General features: G+C 45.3%; 1 protein-coding gene across 1 annotated transcript; it reads left to right on the forward strand.

Moving 5' to 3' along the window:
• The first annotated feature begins 1,754 nt into the window (after positions 1 to 1,754).
• Positions 1,755 to 13,839, forward strand: REM2 (RRAD and GEM like GTPase 2). The gene is made up of 5 exons (XM_063138054.1): positions 1,755 to 1,852; positions 7,549 to 7,835; positions 9,289 to 9,362; positions 12,881 to 13,088; positions 13,565 to 13,839. Exons 2-5 carry the CDS (start codon positions 7,562 to 7,564, stop codon positions 13,837 to 13,839), a joined length of 831 nt encoding a protein of 276 aa, XP_062994124.1. The 5' UTR covers positions 1,755 to 1,852; positions 7,549 to 7,561.
• The last annotated feature ends 3,572 nt before the right edge of the window (positions 13,840 to 17,411 follow it).

Genomic DNA, 17,411 nt, shown 5'->3' on the forward strand with positions numbered 1-17,411 from the left:
GGAAATGGCAGAGGTGCAATGGTACACAGAGTGTAAGTTGATTGTAAACCACCCAGAGAGCTTCGGCTGTTGGGCGATATAGAAATTCAATAAATAAATAAATAAATGAATAAGTCCTTCCTTTCAGACATCTCTCGCTTGCTGTCCTGTCAACAGTCTGGAAACCATCTTCGAGGTGGGCGTGAGTTCAAATCCTCTCTTGACCGATGGAGTAGGACAAGGTTCCATAGCCTCCACATCGCTGAACGTAGGGAGTGCACAAAAGAAAGGTGGGCCTTAGAAAGCAACCAGATGCACCGTGAGACTTAGACGCTTTTTTTTTTAATTGATCCCTCACCACTAAATTCAGGTGTGCAAAACAAGCAAACAGAGATGTGTGCCATATACATACAATAAATGCACACACACAAACGCACACCCTTGTATCTAGTCCCCCTGGGCTCTCTCTCTCACACACACCCCTCAGTCAGCCTCAACCTTGTTTGCCGGGGCTCTCACCCTCTGGCAGGCATTAATTGTGCCTTATTAGCATCCTCCCACCCGTGACTAATGGTATAATTCCCCCCCTTTGCCTAATTAGACTGAGCAGCTAATTCAGCATCTTTAAAGCGGGAGAGAGAGGAAACCTCTCCTGTGAATTGTCTCTCATCTCTGCCCACCCCTTCCTTCCCATACAAAACTGTTCATCGATGAACACCATTCCCCATGAAATGATTTCATTTACGGTTCCTTCCTTCCTTCCTTTTTGGCTGTTCATTTATCCATTTTATGTTCGCTCCCTTCCTGTGTTATCAACTTTATCCACTGCTGCCTCTGAGTACACTGCACTTACCAACCCACGAACCTTACAAGCTACATCCACTCATGCACAATTTCCCCTCTTCAATCACACGCAAGCCATCCATTCATGTCTGTACTCTTTCTGTTCATCCATCCAAGCATCTTTTCACCTCATCTTCTCTGCTCCGCCACCCACCTCCTTTCTTTCTCTGTGCTTTACTGAAATATTCTTCTGACATCCCCTCCTTCTTTCTCTTCGGTGCAAAGCCGAGTGTGTCTTTGTGTATCTTCCTGCATAAACACCTCTGCAATTACTCTTATCCTGTGCCTTCATTGCTCTAACTGCCCTGCGCAGCTTGGCTCACTTCCTTGAGTCACCTGCAGGTGCCTTTACCCCATAGGGCACCTTCTAATTGAGACACACAGTCTGGATTGTGTGGGTTGATGGGGTGTGGGAAGAAGAAGGCGCTAGTAGGGAGGTAGCTGGCTCTGCCCTGCAGCAGAGGCAATGAACTGCATTGCCTCCACGCCAGGCCAGAAGTGTGTTTTTAGATCTTTTCATCACGTTGAGTCATAAGCGATGTCTTGGACCAGTTTTCTGGCCAAAAGGTGGAGTGGATCTCATCCTCGCCTCCTTTCTGCTCATTCCTCTCTCCATCCTTCTGCCCTACATTTAATCAGCCTATTGACCCTTCCCGTGCAAACGTTCTGCCTCGCCCTTCACCAATCCATGCAGTTGTATGCTTCGATGTATGCTTTCTTAATCCCCATATACATGCTCTAATCTAGCTCTCCATCTGGCTGCGCCTCCTGCCGTGTTCCTCTCCCTCCCCAGCCATCCTCCAATCGCTCACTCTCCCCCCACCCTCTCCCTCCATGCTGCTGCCCCTTCTCCAGAACCACACCCCCTTTCCTAGGTCTACCTGCCTATCATCCAAACACATCCCTCCTGCTGCTAATTCCTCCCTTTCCTTCCTCCCTCCACATTTGGGCTGCAGGGAGCTGTGGGCACCGCCTGGGATCCCTTCCAAATTGGACACCCTTGCTTTGGATTCTGGTGTGTGGCGAACAGGTGGGTTGGGATTTTTTAAATATATATATGTGTGTGTGTGCGTGGGCAGGTGGGGGGACACTGCCTGACCTCTCCAGGGCGGGGCATCCCCAGATATAGATAGATGGATGGATGGATAGATAGATAGATAGATAGATAGATAGATAGATAGATAGATAGATAGATTTCTTGGACCTGGAGGGGTGGGAAAGAAAGGCATTTTAAAGGCTGACGGCTTTGAAAGCAGAGAGAGAGAGAGAGGAGAAAGCAGACAGATCTGCCAGAGAAAGAATGACAGGCAGTTCCCCCATTTTACCTCCTACTGGAAAGCAGGTGGTGAGCTGGGGGTAATGGGGAGCCCCTGCACCCCCACCCCAAAGCAAGGGAGCAGGAAGGAAATGTGGGATCCAGGGGTTTTTATCTTCCGTGGGTAGCTGTTACTTGTGTCTTTGTCAACACGTCTCCAACAGATGTCTCGGTGAGAGACAGGGCATGTCAAGCCGTCAGGGTTACCTAGCATGAGCGTGCCAGCCGGCGTGGGTATGAGAAGAACATGGCAGAGCATGTGTGCTGCTCTCTGAGACAGGGTATGCACGAGATTAGAGTTGCTGGCGCCTGCCAGGGAGAAAGCCCCTACCTTAAAACCTGCATCTTCACCTTGGCATCTGACAAAGTAGGCTGTTGCCTCCTGAAGGATCTTGCGCCACCAGCTGAGCAGATATTCTTTGGGGTGCACTTTTTTGTGTGTGTGTGGACTTTATGATTAACTGGACCTTGCTTCTGGGATTTTGCACAAAACAATTGCAGTGATTCCAACTGCATCTCTCCCCGCCACCCAATAATGCATGATATTGTTACCAGTCGCAGAGCGGTAGTAAATGATTAAGTGAAAAACGATTTCTCTGAGGGACTAGCAACAGGCTATAATGCTCCCAGCAAGGCGGATTTTGACAAAGCTGGGGTGGAGGGGAGGATGTCACAATTGACCTCATGATGGACCCCTTCATACAACCGAGTTCCACTAGAAATACACTTCAGACAACCCACTTTAGCTCAGTGTGCCTTGACAGTTCACGGCGGCTTTTTGCATCCAAGCAGCTGAGAAGCCAGGAGAACCAGATTTGTCTGAAAGGAGTTTGATGGATGGCGCTTTGCTGGTTCTACCCTGGTATCCGCAACTTCGAATTCAGACAATCTGTTTCCACTTCCCTCCGGGTTCCCACCACTCAGAATTGCAACCGTTACAAGTAGGGAGGTGTGTGTGTGTGTTCGTATTTCTGTGTTTATGGTTGTGTTAGAGCGTATGCACTGGACGTGTGTGCATATAACCTCACTCACAATCAGCATCCGCAGGGAACAAGTGTGATTGTCTTTGTGTGAACGGAAGAGCATGTCTACATGGCAGTGAGATTTGTATGCACACAGTGCATGCCCATTGATGTGTGTACTCAGTGGAAGTCATTGCAGGATATACAATCCATGAACTGGTTGTATAGCTGACTTTCCTTTTGTGGGTTCATGTGTGGCTGTGCAGAGATATGTTGTGGATAGGTGTCATTTATTTATTTTTATTTATTTTATTTATTTATTACATTTTTATACTGCCCAATAGCCGAAGCTCTCTGGGCGGTTCACAGTCATTCCAGTAGTCAATGGAACTGAAGGTGTTTGGGTTTATTTATTTATGACATTTATATACCGCCCCATAGCTGAAGCTCTCTGGGCAGTTTACAAAAGTTAAAAACAGTGAACTTTAAAAACAAATATACAAAAATTTAAAAACATAAAAACAGCAATATCGTTTAAATTGTATCGTTTTATTCTGGGGTCAGTTAGAAAAATCAGCATATGTTGTTAACTGCCTGGAAGAAGAGAGAAGTCTTGACCTGGCGCTGAAAAGATAACAATGTTGGCACCAGGCAAGCCTCGTCGGAGAGATCATTCTATAATTGGGGGGCCACCACTGAAAAGGCCCTCTCCCTTGTTCCCATCCTCCGAGCTTCCCTCGGAGTAGGCACTCGGAGGAGGACCTTAGATGTTGAGCGTAGTGTACAGGTAGGTTCATGTCGGGAGAGGCGTTCCGTCAGGTATTGTGGTCCCAAGCCGTGTAAGGCTTTATGGGTTAAAACCAGCACTTTGAATTGGGTTCACGTAGGCATTAAAGTTGGGTTTTGTCTCTTCTTTGGTGAGTGCGCAGGTACATACAGTGGAAAATGTCACTGTATTTGCTTGTGTGTGATTTTACTGTCCATGCCACATTGTACCGGTGTGCATTAGGCAACATAAGCATAAAGTACACAGTTATACGTGAGATGTTGTGTTTGTTTGAATCAGTTTGCACACCTGCCTCTGTTCATATACACAGAACATTTCTGAGTTTTCTGTGTCTCAGAGCAAACCACCCATCTGAGGGATCAAATGAAGGCATAACTGCATTCCAAGCATATGCAACATTCGCAAGCACACAATAGTGTGCACGCACCAGCATCTCAACAGAGTTCTTACGTGTGTGTGTGTGTGTGTGTGTGCAAACCATGTGCGTGTTTTCCAGGGACGATTTCCCCCTTCACCCTTTGCATCTTGTTCATGAGCTGTTGTGCAGCCGTGGCAAACTGGAAAGGTGTCCTCGGCTGGGGGTTGTGTGAATGCTGCACATGAAGCGGTGGGTGTGTCTGTGTTCTTACAGGAGCAGACGGGGTATGGTTTTGTGGTTGCGACTTACCCTTATTAATCTGTTTGTTTATGCTTCTGGGCGAGGGAGTTTCCGCAAAAAGGAAACTGCCCATTTTTTCTGTGCATCTTATATACGTTTACTGACTGTAATTATTAAAAGTGCATGTGTTGCCACGTACTAGGGAGGAAGATGTTGCAGGTGAGAAGCGGGAGAGGTGGGTGACTTGCCCGTTTGCTGAGCATGTGCAGAATCCCAGAGCTGCAAGAACAGTCCTGTTCAAAGCCAGGGTGCTACCTTTATTAATCATTTTCCTTCAAGATGGCCATCTTTCCCCCATCTCCCAGCAGGGCTCCTGTGCCTTGCATAAGCTGCACACCAGCAGAAATGGAAGAAGTAAAGTGTTTCCCATTATTGGATCTCCAGGCTGGAGAAAGCTTTGACTGTTGAAATTCTGGGTGTCTTGCAGCTGTTAAGGGAGCAGGAGCTCTGTCAGAAAAAGAGAGGCAACTACTTCCTCTCTCACCCCTCAAATTAAGAAAAAAGGAAGTATCACACATGCAAGTCACCAGTGAAGAGCAAGAACGGACATCTTAGTTCCCATCCAGGTGCCTGAAAGCATCTCCTGATAACTCTAGAAAGTGAGCCAAGCTACAAGGGATGCCAAAATGACCACCATCTCAAATAATCAGCATTGGGGGAGTAGGGGGAAGAACCAACCTCCACCGCGTTTATGGTAATCCAGATGCCTAAACAAAGTGACACACATCCCTTGGGGTCTTTCCCAAAATTCATTTTTACTGTGGAGCAAGAAAAGAGGCTAGACTAGCCACAATGGTGTGTGCACGCACGCCTGTCTGTCTGTCTTTGTACTCTGCAGTGTAACAAGGATTAATGTGATAGCGAGGTGGAGAGTGTGTGTGAGAGAGCGAGGGCGAAAGAGAGAGAGAAATATTTGTGAATTGTACATTATGTGCTTTTCTCACTCTCTGTGTATGGGGTGAGAGAGAGAGAGATGAGTTTAACTGCTTCTAAATTTATGACAGAAGGTGTTGTGTGTGTGTGTGTGTGTGTGTGTGCGATGTTGAAAATCTGCTTCATGTATTCTCTCTCTCTCTCTCTCTCTCTCTCTCATTTCTCTTCCTTGGTGAATACATTTTCCACAGTGTGTATGGAGACATTGTGTGAGTGTGTCTGTAATTTTAAACACATATCCTGCATGACTCGCTAGTCGTAAGACATTGTGTGTGTAAATAAGCATTCCCTCAGTGTTACTAGCCTGACATGGAACCGTAGCTGTGTATCCTTTGAGTTGTATGGCACTGTGGTGAAAATAGGTTTTCCAACACATTGGGCCCCTTCAGAAGACACCTTAAACCATGGCTTTAACCATGGTGGTTAAGCCAGAAAGTGAAGCCATGTTCAGAAGACACCTTAAATCACGGCTTCAACCATGGTGAATAAGCCTTTTTGCTTTATTCACCATGGTTAAAGCTGTGGCTTAAAGTGTCTTCTGAATACAGCCCAGCTTTCTGGGTTCACCATCATGGTTTAAGGTGTCTTCTGAACAGGGCCATTGTGGCATGCAGAGAAGGTCATGAGTTCCTCAAAGATACTCATGGATGTCACACCAACAAAAAATACTTATGACAAAACCGTGATCCCCATCACTAGGGTGACCATATGGAAAGGAGGACAGGGCTCCTGCAACTTTAACAGTTGTATAGAAAAGGGAATTTCAGCAGGTGTCATTTCTGTGCATGCATCTGGTGAAATTCCCTCTTCATCACAGCAGTGAAAGCTGCAGGAGCCCTGCCCACTTTTGCTAGAGTGACCAGATCCTTTCCATATGGTCACCCTACCCATATCCACACTCTTTTTCACACATTCCTTTTGTAGCAGAGCGTACTATGAGTATCTCTGGAGAATTTTGTGGTATCTCTACATCGTGTGGTAAAATTTACTTAACAGGCAGTCTAAGCTTAATTTGTGGTAATAGGCCACTCAGTGAACATAAACTGCTGGCTTGTATTTATTTATTTGATCAATTTTTACTCCACAATCTAGAAGGGTTCTAAAAAGCAGACATTTATTCAGTCTGCTCAGGGGTGATTTTATGGCACTACATTTTAATCATGGTTTTATCTGCTGCTGTTATTTTAATATTATTTAACGCTCTTGTTCGCTATTTTATTGTTCTCCTGGGTTGTAATCCTATTACATCATTGCTTTAGAGATTACTTTATAAGCTGCCTTGAGAAGGTGAACACACACACACACACACAATCTAAATAATAATAGTTTCATATAATTCTTTGTTCAAAATGCGTTTGAAGCCCTCAGAAAATAAAAAGGGTTTCACTTACCCCTGAAAACACAACGGCGTGGGTGCCAATTGTGCTTTCCTGGGAGACTGCAGGAAAGGCCCTCTTGGAGGTACCATGCCTCTGTCAACAGTTGCAGCTGGAGAAGGGCCTCAGATTACCTCAGTGTACACACAGGTGGAGGTGGGCTCTCCTTCAAGTTCCAGTACCAGGTGGAAGCTCTTACTGCCAGACACTGGCCACATTCAGACATCAAAATTAGGGTGACCATATGAAAAAGGAGGACAGGGCTCCTGTCCTCTTTAACAGTTGTATTGAAAAGGGAATTTCAGCAGGTGTCACTTTTATGCATGTCACACCTGGTGAAATTCCCTCTTCATCACAACAGTTAAAGCTGCAGGTGCCCTGCCCTCTTTTAAATCTGGTCACAGTATAGCTGCGGTATAGCTCCTGCACCTTTAACTGTGGTGATGAAGAGGAAATTTCACCAGGTGCGACATGCATACAAATGACACCTGCTGAAATTCCCTTTTCTATGCAGCTGTTAAAGATACAGGAGGGGGAAGAAACCCTTGCAGTTTTGCAGTCTTAGGAGGTTCAGAACTGGGGGGAAATACTCAAAAGCCAGGAAATTACTCAACCCTCAGTAGTTGGGGGAATGGGGTGGTGGTGGCCATCTAGTTAATGTCTCTTATGTCCCTCACTCAACCTTGTTCCTGCAGCTCCCTGTCCGCCATGACGTTGCCCCCAGCACTAGCGGGTGCCGGACCACGGCGTGGCAGTATGCCCTTGCCCATTAAACACCAGCTAGTGAGAGCATCAGCGGTGGATGAACTGGACTCGCCCCCAAGTTCCCCGGAGGTGGGCAGCAACGCAGGAGCAAGCCCTGCAGGGGGTCGAGGCCCTTACAAAATCATGTTGCTTGGCGAGGGCGGTGTAGGGAAAAGTACGTTGGCAGCCATCTTCGGAGGCTTGAAAGGGGCTGCCCATCATGAGGAGGAGCATACAGGTGAGTTAAAGGATAGCGTGGAAGGCGGCATCTTTTATATGGTAGCTGTCTTATTCCTACTAAAGACTGTGAGAAAGGTAGAACTTCAAACGCATGCGGCTTTTCTTGACACAGAGCTATATGGGAAGAAGGTGGGTTTTGTGCTGAATTTCTTAGCCATTTTCAAAATGCGGGAGGAAAATAGCTCATGTTTGCCCTGGACTCTTAAATACTGAATGAACGGATGAGGGATGGACATGAACATAGGGTGGCCATATGAAAAGGAGGACAGGGCTCCTGTATCTTCAACAGTTGCATAGAAAAGGGAATTTCAGCAGGTGTCATTAGTATATATGGAGAACCTGGTGAAATCCCCTCTTCATCACAACAGTTATTAGATTGTAAGCCTATGCGGCAGGGTCTTGCTATTTACTGTGTTATCTGTACAGCACCATGTACATTGATGGTGCTATATAAATAAATAATAATAATAATAATATTAAAGCTGCAGGAGCTATACTAGAGTGACCAGATTTAAAAGAGGGCAGGGCACCTGCAGCTTTAACTGTTGTGATGAAGAGGGAATTTCAGCAGGTTCTCCATATATACAAATGACACCTGCTGAACTTCCCTTTTCAATACAACTGTTAAAAATACAGGAGCCCTGTCCTCCTTTTCATATGGTCACCCTACATGAACATGACACTTCTCATGTCTTAAAAACATGGAGGTCACCTCAGCACTCCCATATATCACAAACTTATCCTATTATAATTGGGTGTGTCTTGCTAGAATGAGTCTTGCTAGAATGCTTGGACCACCTTGTGGTGCCCCTCCAAAATAATTTAATCTACATAATTTCTATCCCACGTTTCTATCCAGAAAGCTATCTTGGACAGTTTGCATAAAGTAAAATCCGATGTTCAAATTATCAAACATGTGCAATTTAACCAATCAACCACAAAGCCGGTAAATATGAGACAGCATGCAGTTATCTGGAAACACTTTCATCAGCCATTCTCAAGTTGCCTTGAATCTCCTCCAAAAATCAGGGTTGCACGCATTGTGTGGGGTGACTACATGAAAAGGAGAACAGGGCTCCGGTATCTTTAACAGCTGCATAGAAAAGGGAATTTCAGCAGGTGTCATTTGTATGTATGCAGCACCTGGTGAAATTCCCTCTTCATCACAACAGTTAAAGCTGCAGGAGCCCTGCCCTGCTATACTAGCGATACAAAAGAGAGCAGGGCTCCTGCAGCTTTAGCTGTTGTGATGAAGAGGGAATTGTATGCATTCAAATGACACCTGCTGAAATACCCTTTTCAGTACAACGGTTAAAGATACAGGAACCCTGTCCTCCTTTCCATAGGGTCACCCTACCATTGTGTAAATCCTTTGCTCCCATAAATGGTATCTTTCCAATAATTCCACCGTTTGCTCCACACACTCACACACACTTCCTTTCGTCCCGCAGAGGATTCCTACGAAAGAAGATTCTATGTGGATGATGAAGAAGTCACCCTAATATTATACGACATCTGGGACCAGGTAGGCACATCTCTTTTGCCCAGAGGATCATTCCCAGTGAGGGGAAGTGTTATTAAACCGAAAGAGAGAACTTTGCTATCCAATCTAAGGCTACCGTACTTAGCCTACAACTATCCTATATAGGGTGACTTCAGTAGGGCATAAGCCTGACCAAAAGTGGGATTTCTGAGAATTTATAGGATTGTGCTGTTAGTCATTCAATTGGCTAGATTAACTGATTAGAAGACTTTTGATTGACTTAAAAACTGCCTGCCTGATGAATTTGGCGACACGCTTAAAAACGCTTTTTAAATTATTTTTAATATTAGTGACATCAACCATAGAGGGCAGAACTGTCTTAGAAGTGCCGGAAGACAGACCTCTTCTAAGATGGCGCCTGCTCCGTGATGCATAGATGTGTAATCTAAAACAAAGAAAATATGCTCTTGTCTTCAAAACTATTGGTTTAGTCATATGCAAATGCTTGCAGCTTGAATCAATTTAAACTCATAGCTAGACAATACAGTGTAGACCTGGCGATTTGAGTTTCCATTTGTTTAAAATAGTGTGTGTGTGTGGGGGTAGGTGTGGTGCTGAGGGAAATTTAATCTTTCTTCCAATGAAAATTACCTCTCCACCAAAGCAGATATTTGCCCCATGAAAGGAAGCGTATGGGGTGTACTAAGATTTATTTAACTGGGTAACAGCCCCAATCTAAGCAGAGTAGTGCAAAACACAGCGAACTGTATCCTGGCAGGAGTTAGCTTCCTAGGAGGGGATTATAACAATGTTCCAAGATCTGCCCTGGTTTTCCACTTTCAAAGTTGGCGCGTTCCAGGATTCTGCGCATGCATAGAAATAGGCACTTGATAACAAATCCAACATTCTGAGAATATTTTTTTAATTTTATTTTAGAGCCAGCCAAGTTCCTAGTCCTTAAGGTTTGGGAAATGTGTGGGCAATGACAGGCCAAATCTCAGAAAGTGGAGAGGTTGCTGAGTGGGATTGCCAGTGAAGGAGCTCAAAAGACTTCATCTAGCTCTTAGCTATGGCAAGGAGCAAACAGAAGAAAAATATATGCAAAAATGAGAAAATATTAAGGTAGGGTGATCCTATGGAAAGGAGGACAGGGCTCCTGTATCTGTAACAGTTGCATAGAAAAGAGAATTTCAGCAGGTGTCATTTGTATGCATGCAGCCCCTAGTGAAATTCCCCCTTCATCACAACCGTTAAAGCTGCAGGAGCTATACTAGAGTGACCTGATACAAAAGAGGGCAGGGCTCCTGCAGCTTTGTTTTGATGAAGAGGGTATTCCATCATGTCCAGCATGCATACATTCGGCCCTGGTTAGGCCTCATCTAGAGTAATGCGTCCAGTTCTGGGCTCCACAATTCAAGAAGGATGCAGACAAGCTGGAGCGTGTTCAGAGGAGGGCAACCAGGATGATCAGGGGTCTGGAAACAAAGCCCTATGAAGAGAGACTGAAAGAACTGGGCATGTTTAGTGTGGAGAAGAGAAGATTGAGGGGAGACATGATAGCACTCTTCAAAGACTTGAAAGGTTGTCACACAGAGGAGGGCCAGGATCTCTTCTCGATCCTCCCAGAGTGCAGGACACGGAATAAGGGGCTCAAGTTACAGGAAGCCAGATTCCGGCTGGACATCAGGAAAAACTTCCTGACCATTAGAGCAGTATGACAATGGAACCAGTGACCTAGGGAGGTTGTGGGCTCTCCCACACTAGAGGCCTTCAAGAGGCAGCTGGACAACCATCTGTCAGGGATGCTTTAGGGTGGATTCCTGCATTGAGCAGGGGATTGGACTCGATGGCCTTGTAGGCCCCTTCCAACTCTGCTATTTTATGATTCTATGAACACCTGCTGAAATTCCCTTTTCTAAACAACTGTAAAGATACAGGAGCCCTGTCCTCCTTTTCATATGGTCACCCTAACTAAGGTTTCCAGTAAATATTGAGGGAAAGAAATCCCATGAATATGGATCAAATCCCAAGACGTTCTAGCTACTATTTCAGTATAGTTATGTGGAATGTATGCAGTTATATTCAACATTTATGCAAATCTAATCAGCCATATGGAATGGTCTGGGATTTTTAAAAAAATATTATTTGGTTTTAACGTGCAGCCATATGGAAATGTGTTCTAAAAATTCACAGCATTCCTGAAGTCAGGGAAGGTAGCATGCAAATGTATGCAAAACCACAGAAAATTAGACAGGGAGGCTCCATTGTCGGTGGGGCAGTGAATCTGCTCTGGATTTCAATCAGAACCAGTCAGGACTGGTTCTGACTGAAACACAGAGCGGATTCACTGCCCCACCGACAATGGAGCCACCAGCCTCCACTGCAGAAGTGTCACCGTTATCTGCATCTTGATTAACCAAATTCACCATTTTTCAAATAGCATGATGCCTGTGGCCAAAGATCCTGATGTTTTGGATCTGTATTTAGTCAGACTTCGAGTAGGCCCATTGAAATCATTGGGACTTTAATCATGAAAACTTAAGTCACATTGCTGCCAATGAGTCTACAGTAAGTATAACTAAATCTGGATCCAACCCATTTGGATTTTTGTTAGTGTATTTTGATTTTAGTTGTAAGCTGCCTTGGAAGGATTTGTAACTGGCGTGGGGAGAAATTTGGGCCTAGAGTGGTGGTTCTTCTTTCACAGTCCCTCTCCCTCCTCTCTGTAGGAGCGCTCTGTTCATAAATTAAGAGCGACGTGGTCATCACACAGGGGAAAATCGCGTCTGCTTATCATCACTTCTCCGCCCACGCGTTTGTCCCTCATTACACCCTCTTTTGAAAGAGGAGGCAAACAACTTGCACGTGGCCCATTCAGTCGGCCATTTTGATCCCGCTGCTTCTCCTGCACATAGCAGGAGATAGCGGCAACGTCCGTATTTAAAAATAAGTTGGACTTACTGGGGTTTTTTTGTGGCATGAAGGCGGCTAGGAGGGGCAGGAGGCGTGTGGGAGGCAGGCAACATCATGAGAGGGACCCGCGAAAATCCGTGAGTGCCCAGTAGCGAGCGTGCAATAAAATGCTCGTCTGATGGAGATCTAAAACTCATACCATTTATCAGCTAAGACAGGGCTGGCTCTTTCATTCTGAAGGCTAAATTCATTTTCAGAGAACCTCTCAGATGGGCACTTTCCAATGGCATGGAATATATCTGCATATTTTAGCTTAAAAGGTCTTACTGCTAGTAACTAAGCCTTAAGAGAGGCACTTCTGCCTTTTAGACCAGAGATAAATAAAACATTAAAAAGCTATAATAAAATCAATGAATAATATGTCAGGGGAAAGGGTGTCTTGAGGCACCTTGGAGGGGCAGATTTAGACCCTATGAGGGCCGGATTTGGCTCGCGTGCCTGAGGTTCCCCACCCTAAGCTAAGATTTCTTTAACTGAGTGACATCCATAGCAATGCTTATATGTAGGAGTGAAGGATGGCTGTGGGTTGGGTTCCCAAAATGCATGCACAACATCACTTCTTTCCCTCCCCACAAACTTTTCCACAGGGAGATCCCGGAGGATGGATGCAGGAATCTTGCCTCCAGACCGGAGATGCCTTCCTGGTGGTTTTTTCGGTGACTGATCGCCGCAGCTTCACACGGGTGCCCCCTACTCTCCTACGCTTGCGGGCAGGTAGCCCAAGAATGGACCCCCCCATTATCCTGGTGGGGAACAAGAGTGACCTGGCACGATCCCGGGAGGTCTCGCGGGAAGGTGAGTTACATATATACTGCTACCTAAGCACTAGGAGTGGGTTTACCCTACACAGAGTGAGCCGGCTGCCTCAGGCGGCAGACGCTTGGAGGTGGCAGCAAGGTGTTGAAGAGAGAGCTGTGGGCTACATGGCCTTCCCTGTGAATCCTAAGTTATTTTACTCCCTTCAGGTGCAGTGGAGGACGCCGTCCCATTGCCAGTCTTGTAGAAAGATTCAACTGTCAATCCAGTTGGCTTTTTTAGATGAAAAGGGAATGGCCGCCATCTTGGTTTTTTGCCTCAGGCAGCAAAATTGGGCCGGCCCTACAGCCATAGACGTGGCTTTTCCTCCACTGTTTTTAGAAGCTGTGGGGAGGAATTCATTCATTCATTCATTCTCCTGGCGGCGAAAAATGGAGAGAGGAACCAGGAGAGGTTACTAAATCTTTCTCTTCCGTTCTGTTTCTCTTTTCTTATCTCCCCATCCCGGGACCTAGAGGGCCGCAGCCTGGCAGTTATGATGAACTGCAAACATATCGAGACGTCGGCCGCGCTACATCACAACACGGAAGAGCTCTTTGAAGGCGTCGTGCGCCAGATCCGCCTACGCCGCCGTCGGCGCGAAGGCGAGGGCTTCAGCAGGGAGGGAGCCGTCGGCCGGCGTGAGAGCATCACAAAGAAAGCCAAACGTTTCCTCTCCAGCCTTGTGCCACGGAACGGACGCTTCTTTAAGCAAAGGTCAAAATCCTGCAACGACCTTTCCGTGCTATGAGGCTCCCGTTCGCCTTCTTCAACACCCAAGAAGTCCCTGCAAGAAAAGAAAAGACCCTGCACCACATACTTCCCCCAAAGCCCAACTCCAGTTGGCTCAGGACAGCGGCCATATTGACCCGAGGAGGAGCTGTTTTGGACCATAGCAAGACTCCCATAATCCTCCTTGGCTCAACTCTCCAATCAGCTTTGACGCATTACCTGGCGAGCTTTACATGTTTTTCGTCTTCTGCACAATGTCGGACCGTTTAAAGGATTTATTTAAAAATCCAGTTTTATAAAAACTTTTGAGCTACGCGTGGACGGCTTTATACAAGGTGGAAATAACAGCTTGTTCTCCAAACTCACGTGCCTCACTCACCTTTTCAAAGACTTTCCCCGGCACTGTTGTGAGGTTTTATTTATTTTTGTCCACCATAATTTTGAACGTCACCTTTAAAGACGTCTTAAAGGGTCCAGACTGGTACAAGATGCTTGTGTCAAGAGACTCAGGATTTTGTTCTTGATTTGTGTATCTTTTTGTCTGTCACACTCAGGTGCCCACACTCCCTTAGAGGAGGTTTTTCAAGGCACGAAATCTTGAGTCAAGTGTTTGTCTACAGTACTTGGGTACAAATTGTCTAGACTTCTGCACAAAGCCTTACTTGTGCTCCTTTGCTATAGCGTAGGAGATATTTTTAGAGGTATCACGCTGACCTCTGTGGTCACACACAACATCTTGAAGAGAATCTAAAATCCATGGGCTTGTGGTAGGAGAAATAATTTTTCTCTACATTTGTGCACCTCACCTTTAAGACATCCTGCTTAAAGGCACCGACTTCAGAATGTGTCTCTACAGGGTCCAACAATGCTTTGTGTTTGCTTAAATATTTGCCCTTACCGTTAAGAGGCTGTTAAAGGCACCAAATAGGGGAACCGTTTTGAATTTCATACTTCTGCATAATATAGGTTTCCACGCTTTGTGTACCTCACTTTAAAGAGCACTTAAGGGCACCCCTCTGTGTGCCCAAATCAACCAGCTAACAGCTGCCTTGGAAAGCGTGTTTCAGTTGCTTATTTATGCTTCATGTCAATGCTTACCTTTTAGCCAACTCTTTTAAAAAGACTTCAGCCAAGGAAAAATTGCCATTTTATACACCAAACACATGCACTTCTCCTTTAAGTGCATCACCACCTTAAAGGCACAGAACCAGGAAACATTCTCCTAGAACAGCCTTCCTCATCCTGGGGCGCTCCAGATGTGTTGGACTACAACTCCCAGAATGCCCCAGCCAGCTGGCTGGGGCATTCTGGGAGATGCAGTCCAACACATCTGGAGCGCCCCAGGATGAGGAAGGCTGTCCTAGAAGATGATTATTTAACCTCAATATGCAGCGTATCACTTTTAAAAAACTTCTAAAATGCCCGGCCGCAGCACACTTTTAATTCAGTTTAAAATCAGACAGAAATCGCCATATGCCGACAGTTTATCACCTCCCCTTTAAAAGTCCCATTAAAGGCAATGGACTTTGAGGACTCTCAGCCGGGCTGGGGGCTTGTGACTGCCCACTGCCCTTAGATCTTTCTGTTTTAAAGGCAGCAACTGCCAATGAATGGGAACCTTTCATGATGTACCAGCTTTGCCCTGCCCCTTTTTAAGAAAAGTCTTAAAGAGACAGGACGCTTATTCCTTAGAGAAGATTGCCTTCAGATTCCGAAATGACAGGGATTTTAAGGATGTAGCCTTGTGTATCCACCCCTCCACCAAAAGAAGAAAAAATAATAATACTTGAGGCGGTGTGCCTAACAACGCTGTGTGCTTATTTTCAATTAAAGCCATTTTCTATTACACGACACCTTCATTTGTCAGCGCCTGTTATGCTAGAGGCTGTTCAGAACACTAAAAAAACCTGGCATGTGTGCAGAGGGCAACGAGGAAGAAAAAGAAATGTTAACAGATGGGCTGTGGAGGAGGAGGAGGGCAGGGCCGTGATAGGCAAGGCGGTGGTAGGTCAGGCAAATATTTGCTGAAAGAACACCGTGTAGACTTCTGTGATCCCACAACAGTGTAGCTAAAACCCAGAAATTAGTATATTGGGGAAGACAGATGTGAGGGCTGGAGCCCACTTTTTAGGGTGACCCTATGGAAAGGAGGACCAGGCTGCTGTGTCTTTTAACAGTTGCATTGAAAAGGGAATTTCAGTAAGTGTCATTTGCATGCATGCAGCACCTAGTGAAATTCCCTCGTCACAACAGTTAGAGCTGCGGGAGCCCTGTCCTCTTTTGTATCGGCTCAAGAGGGCAGGGCTCCTGCAGCTCTTGCTGTTGTGATGACTAGGTGCTGCAGGCCTACAAATGACACCTGCTGAAATTCCTTTTTCTATACAACTGTTAAAGTTACTGTTTTACTCTGTACAGCACCATGTACATTGATGGTGCTATATAAATAAATAAATAAATAAATAAATAATAATAATAATAATAATAATAATAATAATAATAATAATAATAATAAAGCCCGGACCTCCTTTCCATAGGGTCACCCTAACTTAGATGCAATTTCCTCTGTGATGGAATAAAAGCCTTTAGTTCAGCCTTCCCCAACCTGGTGCCCTCTAGATATCTTGGGCTGTCTCTACATTAAGCAACACACCCACCCTGCATCCTTACCATGGCTTTCTGCTTTTAGGTTCTTTGCGGTATTAGGATTGCACCTTTATACAGCAGACACATGGAGTTTGAATCGAGGGAGCACCTCCCTGGTATGAGTGCAAAGAATGGGAGAGGGGTCTTATTTTTGTTAGTTCATGTGCTGTACTGTTTCCTCGCAGCCCCCAGGAAAGCCAGGACTTACTTCTGAGTAGATGTAAGATCATGCTATAAGTCTGCAGTCCTAGGCACACTTACTTGGGGTAGTCCCATTGAAAAATGGGTACTCTTGGTGGGGTGGGGTATCAGATTTCCACCCCCCTTTGTTGCAGGGAGGCATTTTACTCTTCTTCCTCAATTGCAGACACGGAAAATCCTTCCTCAGCAAGTTCATAGTGCAATGCGCTTTACACACTGCCGATTTCACCCCCTATATGGGTTTATTCCAGTTTATCTCTGGTCTTTTTAAAAGTGGAACAAAGGGGAGAAACTGCGGGAGACATCCTGTTTGTTGACAGCGTCATGAAATTGACCCACAACCTTCCATGAATGACCGTTGAACGTGCTAAAAATCACTCATTTAGAGAAGCCCTTGGACTGCAACTCCCTGAGCGTAGGATCTACGTATTGTTATTATTACTTGTTAGATTTATATACCGCCCCATAGCCAAAGCTCTCTGGGCGGTTTACAAAGATTAAAAAGATTAGATTAAAAATACTGAACATTAAAACTCAATATACAAAATTTAAAAACAAAAGCATAAAATAGCTAACAGAGTATCTATATAGAGTAGACCTATGGAAATGAATGGGAATTTAGTTGTGACTAACTTAATTCTTAATCATTTCACTGGGCCTAACTTTAACACAGGGCCAGCACTGGATATTATAATTCCCAGCCATTGCTCTTCCTCATTCTATAGTATCAACCCAATACTGGAAGGC

The sequence above is a fragment of the Elgaria multicarinata genome, chromosome 11 (assembly GCF_023053635.1).
Source record: "Elgaria multicarinata webbii isolate HBS135686 ecotype San Diego chromosome 11, rElgMul1.1.pri, whole genome shotgun sequence".
Taxonomy (NCBI): domain Eukaryota; kingdom Metazoa; phylum Chordata; class Lepidosauria; order Squamata; family Anguidae; genus Elgaria; species Elgaria multicarinata.